This window comes from Larus michahellis, chromosome 10, assembly GCF_964199755.1.
Source record: "Larus michahellis chromosome 10, bLarMic1.1, whole genome shotgun sequence".
Lineage (NCBI taxonomy): Eukaryota > Metazoa > Chordata > Aves > Charadriiformes > Laridae > Larus > Larus michahellis.
This window is the reverse complement of record NC_133905.1, coordinates 14114024-14141347: the sequence shown is the minus strand read 5'-3', so window position 1 is coordinate 14141347 and position 27324 is coordinate 14114024. Positions and strand designations below refer to the sequence as shown.

The following is a 27324-nucleotide window of genomic DNA, read 5'->3' as shown; positions in this document are numbered from 1 at the left end:
CAGTCTCCAATGAATGCCAACAGCAGTAAAAAGTAAGCACTTTAGTAGAAAGGGAGAAATCCCAAAGCTGTGATACGACAGGTTTGGTTGGTTTGTTTTTCTTTAAAGGGGAAGGTAATATATACAGGATAGACAGAGCATTTGTGTGAGAGCTGGGCAGAGGGAGGGAGCCCCACCAAACTGACTTTGTGGGGTCTATCAGCTGGGTTTGCATCCCAGTTGAACCGTTTCTGGTGATCACACGAACCTCACACCAAGACAACACTTTGCCATTTTCGCTGACAAGTCTCAACCATTTTCTTTTAGCAGCACTACAAAACACATATTATTTCTTTTTTTTTTTTGAGTAAAAGATTATTTTTACTAAAATCTCAGTTCTCAAAGAGAGGAAACCACTACTTGTGCAGCAGTGAGGCACAGCAAGTGTCACCACATACAGCACGCCTGAGGTTTGGCAGAATAGAATTAGAATAGAATAGAATTAGACTAGACTAGACTAGATGGGACCTTTAAGATCATCCAGTCCAACCATCAACCTAACAGTGACAAACCCACCACTACCCCATGTCCCTCAGCACCACGTCTGCCCGGCTTTTAAATCCCTCCAGGGACGGTGACTCCACCACTTCCCTGGGCAGCCTGTTCCAATGCTTGACAACCCTTTCAGTGAAGAAATTTTTCCTGATATCCATCCTAAACCTCCCCTGGCGCAACTTGGGGCCATTTCCTCTTGTCTTATGACTTGCTCCTTGGGAGAAGAGACCGACCCCCCCTGGCTACACCCTCCTTTCAGGTAGCTTTCAGGTAGCTGTAGAGAGCAAGAAGGTCTCCCCTCAGCCTCCTTTTCTCCAGGCTGAACACCCCCAGCTCCCTCAGCTGCTCCTCACAAGACTTGTCATGGATGCACCTCAGATCCTCTGCCAACCACCCAGATCTTTTTCTGAGGCACAAGTACCACTCTGGAGGTAGCCCTCGTTGGAAGCCCTTGCTAAGTGTTCACCCAGCAGCGTTCCTGAGGAGCAGAGGGGAGGTGATGGGCTGGTGGGACGGCCTGAAGCAGGTCGAGAGGCCCAGCAGTGTCAGTTGTGCAGAGGTACAGCCATCTGTCCCACAAATAACATGGGTCACTTCAACCTCCCCATGGCAAGCATGGCTCCCCTGGCTGCGCTCTGGCTCACCCTTCCCCATTGGCAAGATCTGGTCCCCTTCAGGGATCTCTGCTGGGATTGTATGTAACTAATCGTTATGTTCAGAATTCCTCCTTCACCCAAAAGGTGATCCACCGTGGATTTTATTCACATCCATCCCCTCCCAGAACTCAGACACGGCTCGGCCATGGAGCGCTGTGGAGAGAAGCAGCGGGAAGCTCTGCCGAGCTCAGCCATGGCCGTGTTCCCCCTGGAAAGGCGGCACCCGGGGGCTCGAGGGACACGCACGGCCTCGTCCCCGCTCTCCCCGGCGCCCCGGGGACCTCCAGGCGGAGCCGGAGGACCTGTCCCTCCCCGGGGACACGGTGCCGCCGCGGACGCCCTTGCCTCAGCGCGGCGCTGAGGGACAGCCCGGCGCGTCGCCGCCTGTCCCTCCCGCCGGCGCTCCGCGAAGCCTTTGTCGGGGCCCGCAGTATAAAACACCCCCGCCGGCAGCAGGGCCGGACCGGCAAAAAGCCCGGGGAGCTGGCGGGCAGCCCCCTCCCCGCCCGCAGCCCCTGAGCTCCCCGAGAAGCGCCGCCGCAGGCCGCCGGGTCGGGCCCCGACTCCCGGGCTCGCTCCGGCGGCGGGCCGGGCTCCTCCTCCCGCCTCCTCCTCCCCCCGCCCCGCCGGCTTCCCAGGCTCCTCTCCGGGTAAACAGCGATGGCCGCCGAGGAAGGAGGTGGCGAGCCCCATAACAACATGGGGAACCACCTACAGCTGGTGCCCGGTAATGGCCGCGGCCGGCTGGGGGAGCGGGGGGCAGCCGGTGGGGCTGTGGGCCGAGCCGGGGAGGAGGCGCCGGGCCGGGGCTCGGCGGGCGGGGAGGGGTCGGGATCCCGGTGCGTGGGGCGGCAGGGGGAGCTGTGGGGGCTGCGGGAGGCCGTGTGGGGAGAGGGAGAGGGAGAGGGGAGGCGGAGCGGGGCCGGGGAGGAGAAGGGGAGCTGTGGGGAGCCGGGCGGGGGGGGCGGGAGGCGGTGCAGGCCCCGGCTCATGGCGCTGCAGTCTCCCCACGGCAACCAGCCCCGCTGCTGGCACTGGCCGCCTACAGCCCGGGCTTGCGGCAGCTGGGCTCAGCAGACAGGGCCCACGGAAGGGCAGAGCCATCGCTCGCTCTGTGTCTTAACTGATTATTTTTATTGACTGAGTCCATCACTCTGCAGTGGAAGAAGCGAGAGTGGGTGTTGAGGCATTGGGCAACTGATGAGATGAAACGTGCTGTGAAGTTTCCACCAAAGCAGGCAAATGCAGGCACTCTTCCCTGTAAATGTGGACCTCTGCAAAGCCACACAAAGTCCGAGGAAAACATTTGTTGTTTTAGAAAGTCTCCGCTCAATCTAAATGCTCTCCAATGCCATCAGTAAGCAGGGGAGCCAGAGGTGCTGTGCACGGGATTTGAGGGCAGTGCTGGATTCCACACGCTCTCCAGGCCGCTGCAGTTTTTCTGCTGGAGTTCGGAGAGCAGCCTGGCTCGTCCATCCACATACAGCAGTGTAATTCCTCACGTCGATACCTATTGCATAATAACGTTTATTTTTTCTGATTTAGCATATAGTACCTCCAAACTGACAGGAGATCATATGGTTCAGGAAGCAGCTCTTGCTAAGCTGAAAAAAAAAAAAATGTTATTTCAGAATAAGCATGCAAAGGAGAATGTAACAGTAAGTCTTGCCAGTAACCAGTGTCATTTTCTATAAGAGGAAATTCTATGAGCGTTTTATGCCTGTATATTTAGAATAATATAGCCTTAGTATTTCATACCCTGTTCAGGGTTTTTTAAAATGAGAGTCACATTTCCTCATTTCTACACAAAAGTGAAAGTAGATTTGGTAGTGCTAGTGGGCCAGGATGAGCGTCTGGGAATGCCTGACCTGCCACGAAGGAAGTATGAGCTTTGTCATGCAGGGTGCCTTCAGCACTTGCCTTTCCCTTGTTTCTGTGATCTGGAGGTCTTGCCAGTCTTGAAATAAAAAAAAAAAAAATCAACAAAAATTATGTATAGTTAAGGGTGTAAAAGATGCAGTTTCTTTTGCCGTCCGTCTCCTGCTCCTGTAGTGTGATTGAGGAGGAGAGTGAAGATGGTGGTGTTTTTTTGACATTCACATGGTGCTGCTGCAGTAAAATGAGTCATCGTTCCTCTCTGCCACCACACAGCAGCCAGTGTGCGTTTTTGGCAAGAACGAGCAAAAGTTTGCAGGGCACAGTTCTTTCTAATCAACTGCTGTTAATTCCTTCTGCGTTCAGAAAACAAGTGAAGCGGCCTCTCTCTAAAAGGCTATTAAAACTGATAATGATTGATGCAATTTGATGAGAGTGCATGCAAACTGGAATATAATTTCTTATGAAGTCAGCTTCCCTCCCCTCCTCTGCACTGCTGCCCCAGAACCAAACAAAAAACTTCCTACTCTTTCCCTCCTTCAAGCTAAGCAAAATGCTGTCTGTTTTGTGTGTCTTAAACATTTTGCAGTCATTTATGATTAGGGATCCTAACTGAATGTAATGGAAGAGGCAATTCATAAAGAAATGGAATATTTTTTACAGTAATTAGGAAGGTGATGTCTTACATCTTTAAGGTCTGTAATTAGGCTAAACACCAAAGAGAGTCTTTAACCTCCTTTTTTGTCATGCTGGATCATTTCTTGTTGAGATAAATACAATATAGGATGGAGCCATAACATCAGCATGTCGTGTCTCCTACAGAGAAGATTCTGTATGCTATGCAATATTTAAAAAAAAAAAAAAAAGAAAAAAAAAAGAAAAAAAGATGAAGCAAAAAGAAGGCCATTGACTGAACATGTTGTAAAGAATACGTTTAACAAATGTGCCTAAAGACTGAAGAGGGAAAGAAAAGGTTCTCCACCCAGCTTATAAAGTCGTCTTCATTGTTCTCTTGTCCTCTCACTCTCAGAAATAGTAAGATCTCAGTGAAAGAGAGTGGTGGTGCTCCCATTTCTAAAGGAAGACTCCTTCCTTCTGGAGCATCTTTCTTTTGTAAGATTTGCCTACAGTACCTTTCAGATAAGATAATCACTCCACCTTTTAAATTTTCAACTCTGGATTATTTCTTAAGAATATACTAATTGCAAAGGCAGGCAACTAGATAGACTGTTGTAAAGATATTTTTCTGCCTATCTTGTAATATAATAGCTTTCAAGATCTAATTGATGCTTTTCAGCACCATTGGGATTTTCCATTACCCAGCAGCTACTGGGTAAGAATCCTGCAGATTGGATTGCAAATATATCTAATGTATCTATTTTAGATAGAGTATGGTGTATAAATGATGTTTTGTGCTAAAAGGAATAGGATCAAGTAATATTGTTACATTGCATTTGTTTGGGGTGATTATGTATAGGCATATATTGTATGGGAATGCACAAAACAGTCAGGGAAACCAGCATTTTAGAGATAGGTATATTTTCTGTTATCTTCAGTATGTTTTTTTAATTTATTTCTAACTGTTTATACAGATAAATGCATTATTTATGTGTTTCCAAAATAAAATATACTGACAATTTAACTGTCCTCTTTCCTGAAAGTAATTTTAGAATTGACATCTGGAACTGAGAAATGGGAAGAAAGTAGTAATTTTTAAATACTGTTTTGTACCTGAAATCCTTGTGCAGGGTCATGTTATTTGCTTCCTTATATAGTTGCATTTGCTGGGTTTGTGCCTGTGCTGGAGTGTGTGTGTTTGGTAGACACACAGGAGAGGCTGACAGCAGTGAAATTGTCTAAAATACCAGCAAGAATCTGTGCATGAATATAGAGCTTCAGATTAGTTTTAACTCGCTTGCTTTATGTGTCGGAGTTATATTGTTCAGGTTTGTACTACTTCCAGCGCTGTGTTCAGCATCCTACAAGAAATTAAGTTATCTGGCATCCCAGTGTACAAACAGAAGACATTTAGAATTGAGATACGGAAATACTACTGTAGTGAAAATCTGAACTGACAGAATTTGTTTGTTCTTTTCTTCCAAGAAAAGTTGTTCTTTGGCCTTTCAAAAATAAATTACCAGCTTTTGACTCTTTCTATAGAATGGTGATTTTGCTGTAACAGCAAGAAAATTATTTTTCCAAGTTTACAAAAATGAAAATTGCTTCCCTGTGAAAGGCTGTAGCCTGGGAATATTGAATGTATTTCTGTGATTCTCTGATTTTTCTCAGTATCTTAGTCTTTGGTGATTGTTTTCCACACAATATTCTGTATGTGCTTATTAGCAGAGAGTGAGGAAGAGGATGACAATGAAATGGAAGTTGAAGATCAAGATAGTAAAGAAGCTGAAAAGCCAAATGTCATTAATTTTGATACCAGTTTGCCAACATCACATGTGGTATGTTCTTTATATATTGCCCATTAAATGTGTCCTGAAGTGATTTTGATTGTTTTTGTGTAACTCTATTGTAATGTTCTTAAGCCAAAGACATAATTTTATTTTATCCTTGTACATCACCAAAACCTCTTATACTACTGTCATTTCCTTACTTGCTGTTTTCAGTATTTAGGTTCTGATATGGAAGAGTTTCATGGAAGAACGGTGCATGATGATGACAGCTGTCAGGTGATTCCAGTGTTGCCCCACGTGATGGTGATGTTGATTCCTGGACAGACGTTACCTCTTCAGCTTTTTCGCCCTCAAGAGGTTAGCATGGTGCGGAATTTAATTCAGAAAGACAGAACGTTTGCTGTTCTTGCATACAGGTAAAATACACGAGTGCGTTTACTGGTGGTATGCAGCATGTATTTTTAGCACAATTTCTTTGGATACTAAATCAAAAGCAGATGGTTCCATCAGTTCTGTGGTGAATAACATAAGTTGCAGTGTTGATCTGCTTTCCTTGTTTGAGCATCGTCTCGATTTCAGTAACTGTTTGAATGCACTGCTCTGTTTTCCTTAAAGAATAAGCCTTGATCTGAACTAAAAATCAGATTTTTGTTTTGAGAACTGTATTGTTGTAAAGGTGTACTTGCTTGTTTTGTGTATAAATTAACAAGCACAGACAAATGTTTCTCAATGAAGTTGAGAGACAAGAGGTGATAGACATGCAGAATAAATAAAGGTTAATCTGTGCCAAAAGAAGCTGGGAATATTCCTCCCTCTTCCTCCGATATACTATGGTTTTAATTATGGGATTAGTTGGGAACAGTTATTTGTAGAAGGTCAATCTAACAAATTATTGTACTTTCAGTATCTGCATTTCAAATGCAGATGATCCTTGTGTTCCCAGAATTTCACCTCTATACCCTAAAATAAAACCAAGTCAACTGGCAAAAACCCCCAGCCAAACAAAACATTAGAAGTTGCTTTCAAAATGGAAAAATAATGAGTGCACTTAGTTGAAAGTATTTTACCAAATTTACTCTTTTTGATAAGACTAATCACGTAGAGTCAGTGCAGGTAGACTAAGTCTTGAAATCTGAATGAACAATGCTGTTTCAAGTGTGGGTAACCTTTTTAATTCTGTTACTTTTAGTAACGTACGTGAAAGGGAAGCACATTTTGGAACAACAGCAGAAATATATGCCTACAGAGAAGAGCAGGAATATGGAATTGAAACGGTCAAAGTGAAAGCAATAGGAAGACAGAGGTTCAAGGTGCTTGAAATAAGAACCCAGTCAGATGGGTAAGAAAACGATGTATTTGATTTTACATACTGCAAATCTTGATTCACCAAAACATTTACACTTTAGCGCAGGTGCATCTGCCCTTTCAGTCGCACAATTGACCAATCAGTATAGATAATAATCAAATGCTTAATCAGTAGCTTCTCTGTTTATTAAGGACTTCTGACGTTTCCTGTTCTAAGACTCATGTTTAGTTAACTTTGCTATAAAAATGTCTAAAGAATGTCTGCCTGTAGTTTGATTCGGTGAGTGTGAGAAAACATCTGTCAGAATTACTTTGTTTATGAAAATTAAGTTGGGAAGAAGGTGGTGATTTGTCTGCATTATAAGTTCTAAAGCTTTACTTCAAAATCTCTCACATCCCAGTTTCAAACCAGATGTGAAGTGAGAGGATACAATATCAAGTGTGTGCCTTCTGCTATCTTGTGGAAAGCCTCTCTGATAGCAACCAGATTCCACTCCTTTGAAAAATTGTAACTTTCATTTTCTGAAAGGAGACCTTTCTAGAAGTGGTCTGCATTGGACGTGTTCCACTTCAGAGCTGCAATTGCAGATAAAGTTCTGAACTGCTGCAGGCAAGAGTCTGCACTACAGCTAATAACAATATGCTTGTCTGGTTTTGTACTTGGAGTGATCTTTAACTGCTGAGCCTCAACAGCATGCAGAAGGTTTCAGCTGCATGATTCAGATATGGAGAGGACAGTAACTGTGCCCGAGGGGTGGTGGTGAGAGAAGCTGCCCATGAAAGGGGAAGACTGGAGTCTGGTAATAATAATGGAGAAACAAGTCACTTCTCTTGTTCGTTTTTCTCTTTGTAAAACATAGAAGTACACTGAGGTTTCTAGAAAAATACTTTAATGTGAAAACAGGTTCTTGATTCTTGCTAACTACAAGCAGCCCATCATTTTCAGTTTCTCAAATACTACATCTTGTTTATTTTAAACATTGTCACAGTTGAGTACATCCTTACCTTCGGCAAGTCTTACCTCTTCCTTTCTGGCTGTTGACTGATTCTTCACTCATAGAAAAGTGCTACTTCTGTTATTGGTGAACAATTCTTTTCATGTGCTTGTCAAACACACACAAATCAGCTTTGATAGGAGTATTCTCTTCTGTATTCTGGTCCTCTTCTTTTCCATATTGAAATGTGATACCTGTAATATTTAGAGGCTCCTCTTCTAGCCAGTTTTATCACATTTTATAATTAATACCCTTGTCCGCTTATAAAAGTGACTGAGACCTTTACCGCTTAGTTAAGAGTATGCTGAGTCTTCTGTCGTTTTCAAGTTCTTCTTGACATCATGGTCTGCACCATGCATTGCATCCTGAACTTCTGTCAGTGTCACTGTCCAGAGATACAGGCTCCAGATGTTGATTCTGTGAGCATGTGACAGTTCTTAGCAAAATTGCTAGAGGTTTTTGTAATCTTTTCGGCAAGGCGTATAACATTTTACTCCAAATCTGTAAATCTAAAGCTAATCATCTGTATTCTGCTATTGTTCAGTGTAGTGGTATTTGCCTTAGAAAGAGGCCTAGGAACAGTCTGAGCTCAGCATTTCCGTATGCTTTTACGACCTGCAGCTGAAGAAGTTAAGAATGTGTGTGGTACTTGCTATTTATCACTATCTAACATCTGGTTACAAATAATCCAAATTTTACTGCTTAGAAAAACCATGGCTTGGTCACAAGATGGCAGCACTAGGACAACTACAGTAACAACGGCATTGTTGCTGAGAATTCAGTATGCAGAAGCAGTTAAGATGTACAGTGATTTTGTTGTGCTTTTAAAGCATTTTATTGTGATGATTTTATATCCACTGACTAACAGAGATCACTTTTATATAACAAGTTCACAAGTTTCATGCATACATATGAATTATGAAATGTATGAAATAAAGGAGGGGAGATTGATTTTTCTCATCATGGCAAGCTCTAGATTTGTTGGAATGACTTAAACTATATAGAGTTACTCTACTTTTCAAATACTGCATGTTTTGTGGGTTTGCGGAGTGATGGGTGAACTTGAACCTCCTGGTATTGTCAGTGCACTTCAGAGACGTGAGCCTGTGTTCTTCAGTTCATCCAGAGGAAATGATCCTCTCTGTAGATTGAGATGCTCTCCAGACTCCTGTGCCAATGTACCAACTCTTTCTATGAGTGATCCTGGCAGTGTGGCGGTTTGCTGCCACTTTTGTCCGTACATCAGGGGGACATAAGAAGGGAATCGGACAGAAGAAGAATGTAATGTTCCATCTGTACACATAAAGCATTTTCATTACAATCATATTCCAATTTTCATGTATTCAAGGCAACTAACAACAGAAACAAGCATTACCAGTCTAAAATACTTTTTGATGAAGAGGGAAAAAATTTGAGCTTCTTAGCAAGAAGGAAATTTCAGTAGTTCTTGGTGTTTCTGATTACTAAATGCTTATGGCAAAACATCATTTTATAATTTATAATAAGTTCAAAGAGTTCAGTGTTGTCCCTGTGAGTAAAATTGGAAATTTTTAATGACATTCATCTTAATATTTCAGGATTTCTGAAGCATAATACTGTGTAAAATGTAAAGCCCTTCCTGCTAGACAGTGTTCTTAGTAGCCACGTAGCTGTTGCTGAACTCTTTGCCGAATAGGCGAGCTGGTTGATGCTAGGATATTAAAAGATGATCAGAGCCTATATCCTATTTCTGCTGATTTTGGACTCTAGCTAAGCACATAAGCTTTTGTGGTTTGAAGATAGCAAACTGCATTTCAGCTAAACTTCCTTTCTGAGGGTTTGATATGTAATAGCTGACTATTAGGTTACGCCAAAAGTAACTTGAGGAGACAAAAAACTAAAAATACAATGCTGAGATGGTAGAATATTCTGCTGTGTTGCCACTGCCAATCTGTCTTTAATTCTGTCCACCACAATCCCAACAGATATCTAGTGCTCTGGAATACAAAGACAGCCCATTGTATCCCATGGAGAAGGTAGTTAACTCTGTGCGTAGGGGGGGCGAACAGCAAAGAAACTTTTGCTGAAAAAGTTAAAGCAGTGATCTTTGTAGAATTCTATATGTCAGTGCAAAAAATATTCAGAAGGCGGCTAATTCTGGTTTTTAAAGGAAAAGTAGTGATTGCTTCTGTCTTCAGTTTAGGTATACCAAAGTCCAGTGCAGTATCTTCAATAAATTTGCCAAGGGGATGAGATTATCTGTGTTGTAGAGTAGTATGTATTTGGTTTGCTACGCTGTATGTTCCCTGAGGTGATTTGATTTACATTGGTACAACTTTAAAAATCAGATTAAATGGATTACTGCTTAAAATCTATAGTACTATGTAGTGATTAATCTATTACACAAGGCTATATTTTATAAGCAGTAAAATCCATTTTTTTTAAACTCGTGTATATCTCATCTTTTTTTTCTTTTATCAGAATCCAGCAGGCTAAAGTACAGATCCTTCCTGAGCGAGTGCTGCCTTCAACGATGTCAGCAGTACAGCTGCAGTCTCTCAGCCGATGCCATATATTTCCTTCTTCAAAACCTACATCGTGGCAGGACCGAGCTATACGTCAATGGTGGCAGAAATATCAAAAGGTTAGAAGCTAGTTGTGTATGTTTTGTTTTCTTAATTTTTGATAATATTTTTAAAATCAATATAAAATTCCATCTCTTCATCTTTAGAGGACGATGCCCAACTGGGATGCTAGAAGCCAACCTCCTCTTCTAGTCGCATATTGTGTGATCGTTTATCAGCTATCAACTATAGAGAAATACATGATTTGTATTATAAGTTCTCTTTTGTTTTAATTACATCATTATTAGATTAATATTATTACATAGTAATACATGTAACATTACAAATTATTTTTTTACATAACAAAACAGTTTAGAGAGCAAGCCGGTTGGTAAAGCTTGTAGATGAAGAAGTGTTAGTGAGGAAAAAACAGTCAGTTTATAGGATTTAATTTGTAGGCAGGTCAAAGAAGCATCTTGACTTTTACTGACATTACTTTGACACTAAAAATACTGGCAATCAGTGTTGATGGTGCCAGTGTTCTTGCTTTGTACTTGTGTTAATGGCTTGGTTTTGAAAGTACGGAGGATTTTGTAACTGTTTCTCTGTAACTGTTTGATACAGCTAGAAGAGGTTTTTAAAGAGCAGAGGCGGTTTAGAGGTGACTCCGAAATTTCAGTGATGAAACAGAAGACCTGTAATGTCTTAGTTTGGAAACAAAATTCTGTTTGCTAATTTTGTTTAAAACCTGCATCAGTTAAAAGACGAACTTCTGTACCTGCAGTTACTTGTTTACAGAAAATGTGGATCTGCTTTTGTAATAAGTATGCAGACTTTACATTTCATTAGAGCTTCCAGAACTTTAACTACTTGACTCTTGGTTTTGGAGGTGGGCAGGAAGAAACCCCAAACAGCAGTAGATGAGAAATAATCATTATCAAGACGTTGGTGTTGGCATTAGGGAATCAGCTTCTACTTTTGCTTCACTGGCACAAATTTTGTCTTCGCTTGTTTACACTGTTTTTGCATCACTGCAGCTGTGACAGTACTTGGAATCAGAGGGGAATTCACACTAAGATTGTAGGGCAGAATTTTCAAGAGTCCTAAGCAGCTGATGCCAGGCCTAAGCTACAAACTTCTGCATTACTCAGGGGAATAATAAGGTGTGATTTGTGCTAGAGACAGCTGTGCTGTTTAAAAGGTGCTAAAAGATGCATTTATACAAGTGAATGTGCACTTTTACCAGTGTACAGCGTTTTCCTTTAGGAGTCTGAAATAAAATGTACTGTCAGAAGGATAATTTTCCTGGGATAAATTATGTTCCCATAATAAGCGCCATGCTAGTGTATCGCACTAGGATAGTTATACCTGCAAAAGCGTTTCAAGTGCAAACCTAGCTTGTTCTCAGGCACAGCGCAGGTGTTTCAAAGACCGCCTGTCATTAACAGTGGAGAAATATGCACAGTAAGGTTAGTGGGACAAGAGTTAGCACTGAGGTCAGTAGGAGAGGATGTGGTGAAACAGGGCAACCTGAGACTTTTGAAAAAAATTAAAATTGTGGCTTGCTTATTTATTTATTATTTAACCCACCGTTTTGGTTGGTGGCATATAAAAGAAAAGATACTCTTAAGTCTTCTGTATCAGTAGAGATCTTTGCAACTACCTCCGGAAATTAATATAGAATCCTAGCAATGGCTCACTGTCAGATGCAGTTAAGATTTGGATTTGGTTTTTTTCTTTAGTGGTTTTGAACTCTGTACCCAAAAAAAAAAACCCCAAATAAACCAAGCAAAAAACCCCAACCATGAATAACAAATAGCTATTGATTCTCAGAGGTATTGAACAAGTTTGTCTATGACTTAAGAAGCCCAGAAACACTTCGGGGGGGGGGGCAGAAATCCCTTTCCAAGCTATCATCTGATAGATAGCTGAAACATAGTGCACGTGCTGTAAGAAGAACATGTTTTGTGGACTGAGGTGCAGTTCCAGGGTAGGGGCATTGTCCTGTTGACCTCCATCGCTCTGTTGATGTCAGTGACTATTTCCAATGTGACAGGCTGTACCTCAGAAAATAGAAGTTGCATTTTAAGAATGGTTTCTGCTTCAGACAAGAGCTGACCCCTGTATCAGCTGTTACTGAAAGTATACTTGCTAATTAAAACAGTAGCTTGAGTTTTGGTGTTCCTGAATTCTTTTTTCTAAGTACCATTTATTTGCTGTGGATTTTAGTCTCCATTGCCTGATTTTTCTCATTTGTAAAATAAGGATAGTTGCCCTCAAAGGGACAACTAAAATTTAATTTATAAGTATTTGAGTACAGCAGTACAATTTGAGATGCTCTTTTGAAAAGCAATGTGGTTATGTAGTATACTGCTTTTTAGATTTTTATTAGCCTAAACCTGTAAATGTGAGTGTTCTGAAGTCACTGTGGGGAATTGGTTAACTAAGCAAATAACCTTACACTGCTGGAAATTTGGTGGTTAAGGAATGCAGTTATAATCTAGGGTTTCTTGTCTGCAGGATATGCACAAGCTATACACAAGCTGAAGATTTTTTTAATTGTTTGCTATGGTTGCTGAAGTATCAACAATTGGTGAAGACTAAGGAACAGATGCACTACCTAATAGTACTTAAATTTTTTGAACTGTCTAACTTTCAGATAGATGGTCTTTTGAAAGGCATATTTTCTTATTACTAAACAGTAGAAATACTTTTAATGCTGAGACAGGTTTTCTGAGAAAATCCATACATTTTCTGTCTTGTACAGAAGTCTTTTATTAGCTCTCAATGTATTTGAGAAGTGGTTTGGAATCTTCACATTGAAGTACTGGTAATTTGTTGTATCTTTAAATAATCAGGTCTTTCTCCTCTGTTTTATTTGTTTGAACAAGAACTGTCCCTAAACTGTTCTGCTAATGAATAAATATTTGTGGTTTTGGTTTTAGAGGAAGTTCCACTGTGCAAGTTTGACATCTTGGCCTCCCTGGCTCTACTCTCTATATGATGCTGTAAGTTCACCCTGTATATTACCAAATCATCTACAATTAGTTCTGTATGGTTTAATATCTTATTATCAGATAAAGTAAAAGCTTTAATTTTGATGGCTCATAAGTTACTTTTTAAATTGTATAGTTTTCAGTTTACTGTGAAAAGAGGAGGAAGGTCTTCCCCCTCTGTGTAGTTGTTCCCTCATGCCAGAGCATGTCTGGGGTGGATAACAGAGATTCTGGTTCCTGCTGTGTTGTCTCAGAGCAAAAACTTGATCCTCTGTCCCACATGCTCCAGGTGAGTGTCCTGACCACCAGGGTGCTGGATAGCCTTGGAGTTGGTTTACTCTTTCAAAAGTACATATTTCTTTATATACGTATGTATACCAGTACATAAAAGAACTGGTGTAAGAGAGGCAGAAATAGGGAGGAGGCTAGCCTTCATCTCGTTTGTACAGGTCTAGACTTTGAACGGTTGTCTCCTTATCTCAAATGAAAGTTATAACCACCACGGGCCATTGGTTCATTTTGGCCTGTTTCCCATCCTATTTTGCTCTTAGTTTAAAATATGTAGATACCAAATGAGTCTGTAATTATTGTAAGTCTTAAAAGCTAATGTCCACTTAGGGAAAATAGCTTACTCTACATTTTGCTTCCTTTTTTTTTTTTTTCCTAAGAAAACAGAAATACCTATGTATTTAAATTAGGCTTTTCTTCTAACAAAAGGAAACCTTGATGGAAAGAGTCAAGAGGCAGCTACATGAATGGGATGAAAATCTTAAAGATGAATCTCTTCCAACAAACCCAATAGGTATGATGTTGTTGAGCTTATGAACTCAAATTTGGGTTTTGGGTGTTTTATTAAGTTCCTAAGAAAACAAGGCTTAGATAATTACTTTTTATTGGTAGTCCATCCCTCAGTTCATTTCCAATAAATTTGATGGTTAACTGACAAAAGGATGGTAGAGCTTTTAAAGACATGAACATCCTCCAACTGTGCCAAAACATCTTCACTAAAAGAAGTAGAACCATGTTGTGCTCCATGGCGGGAGGAATGTGATACGTTTCATCAGAAAACAAGAACCAAAAGCATACTAGATTTTTAAAATTACTGTTACGTGAGTCTAAGCGTTAGTATGCATAATCTCTTTGTTCTTACTTGTTACCTCTTATCCAACATGAGGGAAAATAGCACTAGTAACTGAATCACAAAGACATTGGGATCATGCCTGAGGAGGCACTGGGGTTATGGCCCAGTGAACAAGTCTCTTCTCTCTGCAGGTCTCTAGTATCTAATAAGACGGAAATTTCAGTTGAAGCCTTTCTAAGGGGAAAAATGTTCTTTCCAATGTACACTCTCATATGCCTAATAAGGGGGAAATTCAAACTGCAGTTTTCAATTAAAGTCAGTTAAGCAGCAGGGCTGGGCTCAATAGTTTTGATCTACATGGAACTCTAATTACAATTTGCCCACAATAGCGGTTGAAAGTACTTCCCGTCTGCTTTGCCCGTAGTGCTGCTTGAAGGACCGTATATAGAAAGCATATGAAATAATCCAAAAACAAGCAAAAAAATCCAGTATTTTTTTGACATTTCTTTTCTTGTGATCCACAGCACACTGGTGTTTTGCTGACTTTAATTTTCAGCTTTTGAATTCTTTTACAGGCTGTGAGGAATGGGATGATTTCCATCTTAGCAAGATTTTTGTTAGCTAAATTAAAGAATGACTTTACTAAGGTCCACTGCCGCTTGTGTTTGTGCCTTTCAATTGATGTTGCTGCTGGAGAATTTACTATTATATTAAAATTAAAAAAAAAAAACCAAAAAAAAACCAAAAAAAACCCCCAAAAAACAACCAAACAAAAAACACCAAAAAAACCCAAATTCTGTCTTCTTGACTGAATATTTTTGGGTCTAATTTTGATCTGCATTTAAATGTGGAAGAAAACCTCCAAAACCTCCAGAACGGGGTGTATACAGAGTATGTGTTTTTCCTTCTCACAATAAAGAATACTTTCTTAGTACTAACATGAGTAATATAACTTGGTTGTCATTTATGAAGAAGGTGTATGTTTAGGATTTTTTCTTTAATTTTTCCTTCCCTCAAAAAAGCATGTCTTTCTTTATGCAATAAACAAAGAGGAGGTGCAAGCATAAGATAACCACCAGTAATTCACTGACAACATGGAAATCTGTATTAGACAATTTTCTCCAGGGGTCTGTTCTGGTTTTAGAATACATTACCTTACCAGCATTGTTCAGTCTCCATCACTAGTGGTCTTTAAGTGTGGATTAGACAAATATCTTAGACGAGATTTTACGTGTGCATGATCTAGCCTTAGGGCAGAAGGATGTACTGAGATGACCTCTAAAAGTCTATTAAAAACCTAAGTTTTAGCACTCTTATCTGTAACTGCGTGGAAGTAGCAGGTTTTAATTCTCTCTAAAATTCTAACAAGCCTGGTATTTTCTTATTTCTAGATTTTTCTTACAGAGTTGCTGCTTGCCTGCCAATTGACGATGCATTACGTATACAGTTGCTTAAAATAGGTAGTGCTGTTCAGCGACTCCGGTGTGAATTAGATATTATGAACAAAGTGAGTATTTTTTCTTTACTTGTCATTAAATTGTTCTCATAAAAAAAAGTAGGACTGACTGTTACAATCTATAACAAAAATGTATGAAATTTCCAAATAATACTTCTAGAGAGTGAATTTGGATGGTCTTTTATTTCTTCTTTCCCCTTTAAAAGTTTGCTCAAGAAAGAAAATGCTCTCTCTCAATACTAGACTTTATGTTTGGCAGCAAGGGAGAAACATGTAATAGCATTTGCTTTTGTAAGAAATTGTATTTCAACACCTCACAGCACTGTTCTAGCCAAGAGATGGTGCTAGAAGTCCAACATTGCTTATAACCATCTTATGAATATCATAACCCCATATTGACAGTATAATACACCGCAATCACGTAGTATTGTGCCATGCAAACTTGTGGATTTTATAACAAAAGATAATTCTTTGTAGTATTGAGTATAAATCTTAAGTATTGGGCTGAAAAGCTTTTTGGAAAAGACACATATTCACTTGTTAGACAATACCTTTTTAAAAAGTTAAAAAAATCGTCTTCCCTTCCGTTCTTGCCATTGCCATGGCCATGGCTATGGCATGGCCACTTAATGTAGGACATTAAAGTTTTGTGTTACATAAAACATTTCTTTATAATAATGCATACAACCTCCTGTTGAATCTAACTTGTTGCAGGAACAGCATTTGCAATGGCATCTCCAGCAGCAGTTCAGATTGCTGTTCTCTTTCCAAAGAGAAAATGCTGAAAAGGGCCATTGGTATAAGTTTGAACTGTAAACTTGTTTCCATGTTTGATAGTGGTAGCTGGAATATTTACTATTCCATTCCTGAATGGAGAGACAAATGAATATTTTGTTAATACATTCACATCACAAAGAATAGCTATATACATCCTGATTGCCCCTCACCTTGCTGGGGGTACCAACGTACTGTCTCAAACATCAGTATAACATAACCCCAATCAGCGTTGTGTTTGTCTACTGGATACACAGCAGTGGAATTTTTACCTGTTTGCCTAAACAGTACTGTCTGTTTCCGGGGAACAGAGAACCAGAGAATACTGTACCTCTTCCCAAAGTTCATCCACCAAAAATCTAAAAGAGAATATACAGAGAAAAGGAGACAGAAAACATTTTTTTTCCAAATTCTGAGAGAAAAATGGACAGGAATTTTGTGTGAGGCTCTGTAATCGGATTTAACTTCTTTTGTCTGTCCTGAGTCAGAAACTCTGAAACCATTCTGATATTCAGGTACCACTAAGAACTGTTCATGTTCAGTACATTGTATATTTTCTATAAATCCCAAAGAGACAAGAGGACTTAAGTTAACCTCATAAAATACAAGGTACAGTTGATTTTTAGCCTACACCAAAAAGGTGTTTTCTTGATCAACATGTGACATTTTATTCTCTAAATGTGTGTAACTGTTCTATATCAATGTGAGAATGGTAAGTGCATTACAGTTTTTTACAATTTCTAGTGAACTTTATTTTGGTCAAATCCGCTCTTTTCAAGGCAGGGTTCTTCAATGAGAAGGGGAGCTCTGGCACATAGCATATGTTTTGGTTTGCTTGAGAAGGTCGGACTTAACATGTTTCATTGTTCAGAATGTAATTTACAGTAATATGACTGATCATAAGACCTGATCCACTTTGTTTTGTCCCTGATATCAGTGAATTGTATTGTATTTTCAATAGCTTTTCCTGTTATTAAGGACAGTTTACTGTTTCTGTGCTTATTTTTAAAGCAATGTACGTCACTCATAGGTATAACACTTCAGTGAATTCTGCTTGAGTGTTCTGAGAGTGCTAATTGTAGTAATTAGATAGGTTTGGAAATGGAAGGATGGAATTAAGTAGCTGTCTAAATTGGATTCTGAGAGGGATATACAAGCATTAGATAAAAATCTGTGAGTAAGCATGATTTAAAAGAGTGAGCAATAGTAGGCGTTAAAGGTCTCTGGTAGGAGAGAAAGGCTGAGTGAGCTTTAAGAATGGGAGAGACCTGTTGTATGATAAATAGTATGTGTATAGGAGAGCAATTTTCCTCCCTCAGTCTCCAAGATCAGTAGACAGTGCGTTTAAGATGTGGGCAGAACCGCTGTCACCTGCAAGACAGGAGCTGGAGGAAGTTGAAATGCAGCAACAAGCCCAGAGCATCTGAGTAGAGGTTTTAAAATGACATAGGCTCACACAGGGACTGCCCAAGTGAAGATCCGAGGCGCAGGATTTTGTTCCGAATATAGTGCATCATTTTTGTGGGGTATTTTCATATGCATTACACTTAAAAGGAGGTAGAAGTAACACACCTGAAAATTAGCGGTTGTGTTCCACCAAGCTGATTTAAATGCTTTTTTCTGGGCAATGTCAGTGATGAATTGCTTCATTCTACTTTCTAGAAATTGTAGAAGATAGATTAATTCGTTATAATCTTTAAGAGAATGATCAATACGCCTTACATATTTTTTGTGAGGAAATTAAACCCATTGATCTACAGTACTCTCAAATTTTAGAAAGACTTAATAATTGCATTTGTACTCATCTACCTTTTCTGTGTTGTATTTTAGAAGAGCAAAGGTTTTTTTTCTAAATTAGCTTTTAGAGACCTTAGGGGGTTGACTCTCTTATTATCTTTGTGTAGTCAGATCCTCTTTTGTGTATGGATTTTTGGGGGGGAGGAGGAGAAAAAAGTATCTAAAAATTTTTTTTTCTTTTAGATAACAATTACTGTTTACCATAAATAAGTAAAATGCATAGAAAAAAATTATCCTTTGATAGAAAGAGAAAACATAAGTGACTGCTGCCCAAATAAACCAAAATATTGGTACAAAATCTGTTCTGAGGGGAGACATTTTCATTATTTACCACTGTGCTGACAAATGTCTGGAAATGAATGAAATTATGCTCTTTGTGTTTCTTTTCAAGTGTACATCTCTTTGTTGTAAGCAATGCCAAGATACAGAAATAACTACCAAGAATGAAATATTCAGGTGAGTTTGTTGCTCTTAAACTTTGGGAGGTTCTTGATTAGAAACATCGGTGCAGCAAAACAGATTAAGCTATGTTGTGTCTTATAACTACTGTGTTTTCCACAGCTCTAATAAAATGTAAGTAAATATTTATAGGGAATTTTCTTTAGAAACCAAAGCAGGTTACTTTTTTAAGCTTTTTTTAATAAAAAGTTAGTAAATCTGAACATCACCATGTGTGTTGTAACAGAATTTAGTGTGAAAGGCCATGTTATGCCGCCTAGTCCAGCGCCTTGCCCCTGAAGAAAGACTCACTCTGCGGTGAGTTTTGAAATATAAATTTGTTACATAGAAAGTTTTGTCCTATTATTTCTGAATAAAGTTCATGACATCCCAAATTTCATTTCTCAGCACTTCATCCCGACTTCTGTGTGTCAACAAGCTTCAACAGCAGATTCAAATGCACTATTTGGGAGATATAGATAGGCTCCCAGGATGTCGTCGTGCAAGGAAATTGCCTATTTGTGTCTTTAAGCATTGTGATACCTTTTTTATTTTAAGAATATAGGGTTTAATCCTAAGAACTGCACTAGGCAGTATGTTCCCATTATGTATTTGACCTATACAGTATGCAATGTTCAACAATAAGACTATACATTTTCCAAATAATTGCTGCTTCTGGCAGTCTTGTCACCATTTTAATCATGAATGACTAATATCTGTCCATCACCTATGATAATGGGAAGGTTCAAATATGTCTTGGTTTAACAAAGCCAGACTCCCCACAGTTTTCCTTTATCACTGTGATAAGAACCTGATGTGGCAATTAAAAGCCATTTCTTATCTTCTAATCAGATAGTGCATTCCAGAAATGATGGTTCCTGCTCTGTCGCCGTGATATATTTTAATAGAAGAATGATGAGAAGTTAGTGTAATAAATTAACATTTTTGCTTACTTTTAAAGTTAGATTTAAAAGTAGCAATATAGGTGTTACTTGGGTTTATTGGAAGCTGCTATTCAAAAGCAGCAAGTAAAATAAATTCTGTCAGGTACCCTTTTTTGTACTGAGCTGTAAGTCTGTGAGGGAAAGATTAATAACTGCCTTAAACGAGGTAGTTTCCATAGCACCCTGCCAGCCGTGCTCTCAGTCACTTGTCCCCTTTAACAAACAGCTGGGCGAGGTTCATCTAACCATAGGAATGTTTTAATCCTTGCTCCTGATAATAGCTTTTTAAATACCTTTTCTGAAGTAGGGACTTCCTAAGTAGGTAACAGGAATAATTTATGTCAGTGAAGAATGCGTCAGATTTATAACACTGGACACTTACATTTCTACAATTCTAAGTTAATTTGACCAATTATATTTTACATTAGTATCTATTTTCTTTCCATTTTTAGTAACATAATTAAAGGTACTCCTCCCCCCTCCCGCCCCCCCCCCAAGAGCCTAAAGTGATTGTTTTGCTCTGGAAAATAGTTTTAAGGATGGTTGGGAGTTTTTCCTCTGCTTGCATTTGGTAGCCTTTGTTTTTTGTTTCTTCTTTGAACTCTGACAAAATTATTAATTTTGTGTTGTAGTTTATCCTTATGTGGACCCATGGCAGCATACGTGAATCCGCATGGGTACATCCATGAAACCCTTACTGTATATAAAGCCTGCAACTTGAATCTCAATGGACGGCCATCAACAGAGCACAGCTGGTTTCCTGGGTAATAAGTTAAAAGAAATTTTATTAGTAAATGACTCAAAATTTCATTGTAAATGTATTCCTGTGATGCTGGAATAGTCAATATATAATTTTTGAAACATATGTCATCATTTCACTCATGAAAAACAGGAAAGGAAATTTAGACTTTTCCAAAATACAGAATAAAATAAAAAATTCAGATAGAATGTTTTCAGAATTCATCTTTTTTTAAAAAATGTGCAATTCCTAATTTTTTAAAATATAGTCTAGCAACTGAGAGCTAAAAACAGGCTACTGATTGTCTGGGACTTTCGCTTTCTTTGTCTATAGTTTTGTAAAAGCTGCAACTGAAATCATAATTGTTGTTTCCACGCAGCTTTCTTTGATCATAAAGTAGATAAAATGTAAATGAAAATCAGAATATATGAATGCAGTTATTCTACTGAAATACTTTTTTTTAGTTCAAAAACTGAATAAATGTTATATGAATTTAATAATTACTAAGATTTATATTAATCTGATTACCTTTGGGTTTGGTTTTTTTGGTTGGTTGGTTTTTTTTTTTTTAAATTAGTCTGGCTCTCTGAAACAGTAGCAGAATTAACTGTCAAGCTGTCGAAGTTTGCCTAATAATGACAGGTATTTCATCAAATTGTCATCCCTCTCTGGTAGCTTAAGTTTAATTTGTGGGGCTAGATGATGTTTTTTTTCCAGATTATCACATAGCACTGAGTAATGACTTGGAGGGTGTATGGCATACCTGTCACAAGGCATGTGCGCTTTAAGACTCCCTGAAGAAAACTTGTGCCTCATAATATGTAGAGTTAATTTTTCTCATCCTTACATGTTTTCTCAGCTCTTTTCTTCTATGAGGGTTTTGAAATAGTCATGTTCAGCCTTTTAAAACTGTTAAAGAAAAACTCTGCTGCTCTGGAAAGTGCAGTTCCCTGTTAATCTAGGAGCAGTGCAAAAATCATTTTTATTTCCATTAAGTTACTTAGAGAACCATTTTCTGACTCTTCTTTAAGGCACACAGCATTGTTGAAGTGTTGTGCTAATAAAACGCTGAGTTGCTTTCTCTATTTGAAGGCTGATTTGATTTGATCTGATTTGATTTTTAAGATCTGCAGAGTTTTTAGGTGGGAGCTGCACATGTTGGTTCCCAAAGATTTTTTTGAGAATCTAGCTTGAGACTAGTATTACCTTCTGACCTGATGAGCTAGCTGTGTTCCAGTATGTTTAAAATATCTTTTCCTTACATGTTAGCGTCAACCTTTTGGTTTGTTTTTGGTAGGTATGCCTGGACTGTAGCCCAGTGCAGAATCTGTGGGAACCACATGGGATGGAAGTTCACAGCTACCAAAAAGGATATGTCACCTCAGAAATTCTGGGGATTGACGCGGTCTGCTCTCCTGCCTCGGATTCCAGAAGCAGAGGACGACTCAGGCCACGATAGATCACCGTTACTCTGCCTGTAATCTCTAGTACCCTGCTTTGGAGATGTACAGACGGTCGTCTGTCTCTTAAGTGCATCTGCTCAGTTCTGCTTCTGATGCTCACGTAAACTTCAAAAACCCCAAGAACCCACACACAAAAACCAACCAAACAAGCCGGCTCGCTCCATTTGGGTTTGGTGCGCATCCATATTACTGTTGTTTCAGACACGCTGAGAACTGCAGGTTGAATCTTTAAATGTCAACTGAGGAGAGGAGGTGGCGTGAGACACCGAGAAATCGATCTGAGCCATCTGGGCAGGCTTGAGACTGAACTTTCTCCTTCCTTGTATAATTTCAGAAAATGTTTACTGCTAACAACTTGCAGTGAGAGAAGGTAGGGGGAAACAAATCGCAAATAAACAGAGTATAATTTATGCAATGTATGTATGATGGTAGATACCAGTTACTTGCTGGGGAGTATCTTCCATAATATATTTCAAAGTGGTTTTGCTGAGAATCCCTGTTTCTAACTACGCGGAGTACTTCACACTTTATGCTCGTGCTGTTTCTCAGATATTTGCTGAATAACCATTGAAGAGAGTACAAGGTGAAGTCTCTCTCCTGGCCGATACTGTGTTGGTAATGGCAGTGGCAGAGTTGTAACCGGCAGATCAAGAGCATCCTGCTACCTGCAGCCACAACAACTGCATTACAGGATGCCCTTTGAAAGGAACCCATGTGAAGTATTTGGTCCTTACAAGTTGTCTCATCTATTTGATCTATGTGACTTTTGAAGTCTTAAATTTTAAACTATTTATACAAAATTTACAACTCAGTCCCAGAACATAAACTATGTTGTCATTTACTGTTGAATGTGCTTATATTTACTTTTCAATATTATCTCTGTGAAGATTAGTTTACCAGCATACATGTCCAGGGTTGTGTGAAGTACTTTCTCAAATACGTAACTATGGCCGTTTTTCAGTAGTACTTATTTTGACAAGGGGGAGGCAGCACCTCTTTAGTTTTTTTCTTTTACACTTTCATATCATAAAGTAAAATTTCACATTATCACCCTTACCTTGCAAAGAGCGAAAGTTTCTAAATAAAACAGAAATAAGAGGCAGTGCTTTTTTTTTTTTTTGTCTGAAGTGCTGTCTATGCTACAGAACTCGGCTGCCAAAATGGGGCAGCTTTTGCCACTGATTTATTGGGGTTTTTTCCCCTCAGAACGCACCTTGGTGATGGAAACTGAAGATTTCTCCAGTATGTGTACTTTCTTTTGAAGCTTTATCATTCACTCTTTATTTCTTCATGGTAAAGCTTTGAGAACTTGTATTGTTAAATATAATGACACAAAACTAGTTACGATTTAGGGCATGGGTGGCTCCGTGCTCACGCCCCATCACGCCCCAGGCCGAGCAGCCGTTGCATGGAGAGGTGAGTTCAGGGAGAGGCCAGGGCAGAGCCTCTGCCAGGAGCTGATCTAAATGGGAGTGTGGTACCTGCTACCGCGCAGCCGAAACATACCCTGGTGTGAAAAGACGCTGAGCGGCTGTCCGGGTAGTTTATTGTGCTAGTTATGTAGAAACTAATGATTGTGTAACTCAGGTTTAGTTCTGTGAAGCCTTCTACCTCTGTGCTTCTGTGATAACTTTTGTTCTCTCCATAGGCGTCTTTAATACCGTATTTAATTTTCTGTGCAGTGCTCTGACTTGCCAGTGAACTGTGAAAAGCAATACTTGGTTGAATATCATTCTGAACAAATAGAGGGTGAATGATGGCTCATTTTCTTCAAGAAAACATTCTGTGTTTTGATTATGTTTCTGTAAGAAGCTTTCAAAAGGCTGAAATGATAAGCACTAGTGTGAGAGTGAGACTGTGAAACCTCTGTACGTGGCTAACCACTGAAACTGTTCTTGGTTTTCCCCTCCCGCCCTGCACATACACACATGTGTGTACACACAAACACACACACACGCCTCTTAGCTGTAGACATGGTTTATTTTTTCCCTCCAAGCTATCCAGTATCTCTTGTTGCCATTACCCTCAGCAGGGCTTGTGGGTGGCAAGAAGTTTGAGGGGGCTTTAAAAGGCCCTTCTGCTGCCATTCGATGTAACATCCACTGAGGGAAGGGTGAGTGAGGATTTCCAAATGATTGTTTTCTCAGTTATCGCTGAACTTCATAAGCTCGTTGGGTTTTTGGCCAGATCTTTTGGATTGCTTCAACTAAAAATGGCATTATGTTGGCAACGTTTGAATACAAAATAGGCATATTTTTGGTATTGTGTATGTATAGTCAAATGTAAACTAATATAATCAAGTGAGATAAGTCAGGAGTAAATTTAGCGCTAATTTAATTTTATTGTTGATGATGCCGTTCCATCTGCTTAACCTTCTGTGTAATGTTTGCCGTTTCAAAATCCGTGACACTTTCCAGGTTGAAAACAAGTGTGATTGGGGTTGCTGCGAATAAGCTGAGTCCTCCCAGCGCAGCTGGCCCTTACGGTGCTACGTGTGTGAGAGTGCTCACAGCGTCCAGCGCGGGACTGACGGCGGGACTGGGGAGTCGTGGGTGGTTCTAGACATTGGTTAACATTTTCTATGCTGCTTTTCTCCTTCTTGGAGAGAAAACTATACTAGATTGGAATTGGGGAAGATTATTACTGACAAATACAGACATAATATGCTTTTGAGAACTAAGTACAAAGGAAATCACATGTTATGGTAATTTCCTATATATTTACTACATTCATTGGTTGGCATGTAGCTTCATGCGTTAATTAATCTGATTGATTGACTTGCTGGCTGCTGCCAAAAGGGATCATTTTTCTCTTCTCCCCCACCGTAATCTCCGTCCTTTTCACAGAGCTGTAGGAATTCGGCAGCCGTGGGGGTTGGTGTCCTGGCTGCGCAGCCACATCCCCATCGGGGCTGCCAGCGGGAGGAGGGACAAACAGCGGTGTGTAGGGACAGAAGAGGGACTGCCCTGCGCGGCAGCGGGTCTCGGCTGGGCTGGAGGACGTGCAGCACAAAACCGCTCATTTTTCAAGCCGTCGTTGCAATAGCGTAAAGACATCATACAATCGGAGCCTGTAATATCGCAAGTTTTCGTCTATTTTTGTTTAGTTTTGATGAATAGGTAGAATCACATAGGACACTTGCACACTTGGTCTAAAACATGTTCCAAATACTCGACTGCTTGTTTTTTAATAATGCTATTTTTGTATGTGCTGCAGTTCATTCTGTTCCTGTCATTGGTTTTTCACCTTTGTTTAATTGCTTTGTAAAAGCTGCAGAAAGGGTAGCACGTTCTCCGCTTCAACTCTTCCTCTGTCTGTCTTTTGAGACAACTTTTCAGAAAAAATCTTGTTGCTTGCAAACATTTGCAAAGAATAAAATTCAATTTGTTTCAAAACTGGTCTCTTTTTTTTTTTTTTCTGATGGTTGGGATGGGAAGAAAGAAAATGCTTGGGTTTACACCATGTTTTAAAGTGGTTAGCTTCAAAATGTAATGTGGGAGCTGAAAGAGTTCCAGCTTCAAAGAACGTGCAGACTCAACTGGGCAAAGGATGGCGAAAGTAAGAAATAACATGGAGAGAGTGGAGGTTGTCATTCCAATTAATAACCGAAACAGTAAGTCTTTCATCAGTGGCAACCACGGGAAGCGGAGACGCTGGTGGAAAGAACTTTAAGCTGCATAGACGTCTGCTGAAGCCTTGGCTTCCCCCAAGCCCCTAACTTCAATTATACAGCGTCCCAAGTTCTGTACCAAGGACGGTTTAACCGGGAAAGACGGGAAGTTGAGCACTGGAGGTTCTATCCATGGAGCTGATGGTTCTCGCAGGGCTGTCCTGCTGTGGTTCAACCAGCAGCACCAGGAATCCGTCCCAGGAATCTGCTTTATTCATCAGTTTTATTAGGAGAACGTTCTCTGGACTGTGCTATCAAAGAATCACCAAGACAGTTTTAGCTTAACTCACAGTGCCAAAATCTAATTTGCTGTTGGAAAGCGTAAATTCAGTGTATCAAATGGGCTCGGTTCTGCTTTGGGGCTCAAAACACAACTTAGTTTTTCCTATATGACTGGTTTCAAAGTGTCCCTCTTACTGGTTTGTAGCCGAGACCGTGTTGTCTATTCTGCCTTTTGGAAGGTGGTCACAGTGTGTCCGAGAGCGGTGTCCAATGTTATGGATGATGGTGCCCAATGTTATGGAAGAATTAGTTATGGGATGGTGGTAACTAACTCCTGTCTGTCCCCAGCACGGAGTTACACAGCCCAGCGCGGGACTCCACTGCCGGCTCTCAAGCAGTTCTCAGTTGACTTGCTTGAACACTTTAATTTTTGAGTAAGCTCCCTGTCTCTCTCGGTTTTCCAATGTTTTCAAAGCAGACACACTCAGGTGGCCTGGCGGGCGCTTTGGCCTGTCTTTGTGCCAGAGGAAACCCGGCAGGGAGCCCCAGGGACCCGCAGATGCTGGTTTTCCACGCAGACGGCGCTGCTGGTGCAGGATTTATCCTAGCGCAGAATTTTTTGCTCTCACGGAAGCTCTGCAGCTGGCCATGGGCTTTGCCCATTTTTTTTCTCCCTATTTACAACCTTTTCCTCCCTATTTTAAGAGCTTAGCGTGTTTTATGCCTTCTTTAATCTGAGTTCTCGCCTAGGGAATGTAAATATGACTTTTAGAGTACTTAGAGGACAAACTGTGTCATCTGTGTGTGGGTATCGTGGGCCCCATCCCCATACAGACACTGTTTGTGTTCGATGCTCTGTACACATTTTTCCCCACCCACAAACGCCCCCAGCTCCTCGTGTGGAGGAGCAGAAGGGTGGTGTTGCCATCAAAAACATTACTCGTGCCCTAATCCCTCGAGAGGCCCCTTGAACCATTTCCGTCTGTACCATAAGGGAAGTAAAATAAGGATAATAATCCTGCCTTTACGTTCAGCCAGATGAATTCCCCTGGAGAGTGCCGCTTTACTGTGCACAACTCATAAATGTTTGGGAAGTCGAGACTCGTTCCCATATGTGCTGGCCATGTCCCTGGACACGACCCTGCTCTGCTGTCCCTGCACTTTGGGACCGTGGTGCCGTGCCCGGCCAGCCCCCAACACGTGTGTGCCGGGTGACAGGGACGGAGCTACGGGACACCCCCAGGGCAGCAGCCAGTCCTTCCACGGGAGCGGGGACGCTGCGGCAAAGAAAAGTGGGACAATTTTGTGGCTTGCAGCTGTCCATCGGGTGGCAGGAGGTTTTTTTTTCCTGCCTTTTTCCAGGTGCTGGTCATTCGTCTCTCCCAGAGCAGCCCGGCTGGGTGCCGCACAATTCCTGGCGTCAACAAG

At 40.3% G+C, this 27324-nt stretch overlaps 1 protein-coding gene across 2 annotated transcripts; it reads left to right on the top strand.

Annotated features, from left to right (window-relative positions):
* The first annotated feature begins 1591 nt into the window (after positions 1 to 1591).
* Positions 1592 to 25399, top strand: CRBN (cereblon). Of its 2 annotated transcripts, none has more exons than XM_074602727.1 (11): positions 1592 to 1917; positions 5409 to 5521; positions 5687 to 5889; positions 6663 to 6812; positions 10234 to 10396; positions 13262 to 13324; positions 14030 to 14114; positions 15785 to 15900; positions 18812 to 18876; positions 20435 to 20566; positions 21839 to 25399. In XM_074602727.1, exons 1-11 carry the CDS (start codon positions 1851 to 1853, stop codon positions 22020 to 22022), a joined length of 1341 nt encoding a protein of 446 aa, XP_074458828.1. In that variant the 5' UTR covers positions 1592 to 1850; the 3' UTR covers positions 22023 to 25399. The 2 variants fall into 2 exon arrangements, with proteins under 2 accessions (XP_074458828.1, XP_074458829.1); XM_074602728.1 differs by having other exon boundaries at positions 1830 to 1917; positions 5412 to 5521.
* Positions 25400 to 27324: the final 1925 nt, after the last annotated feature.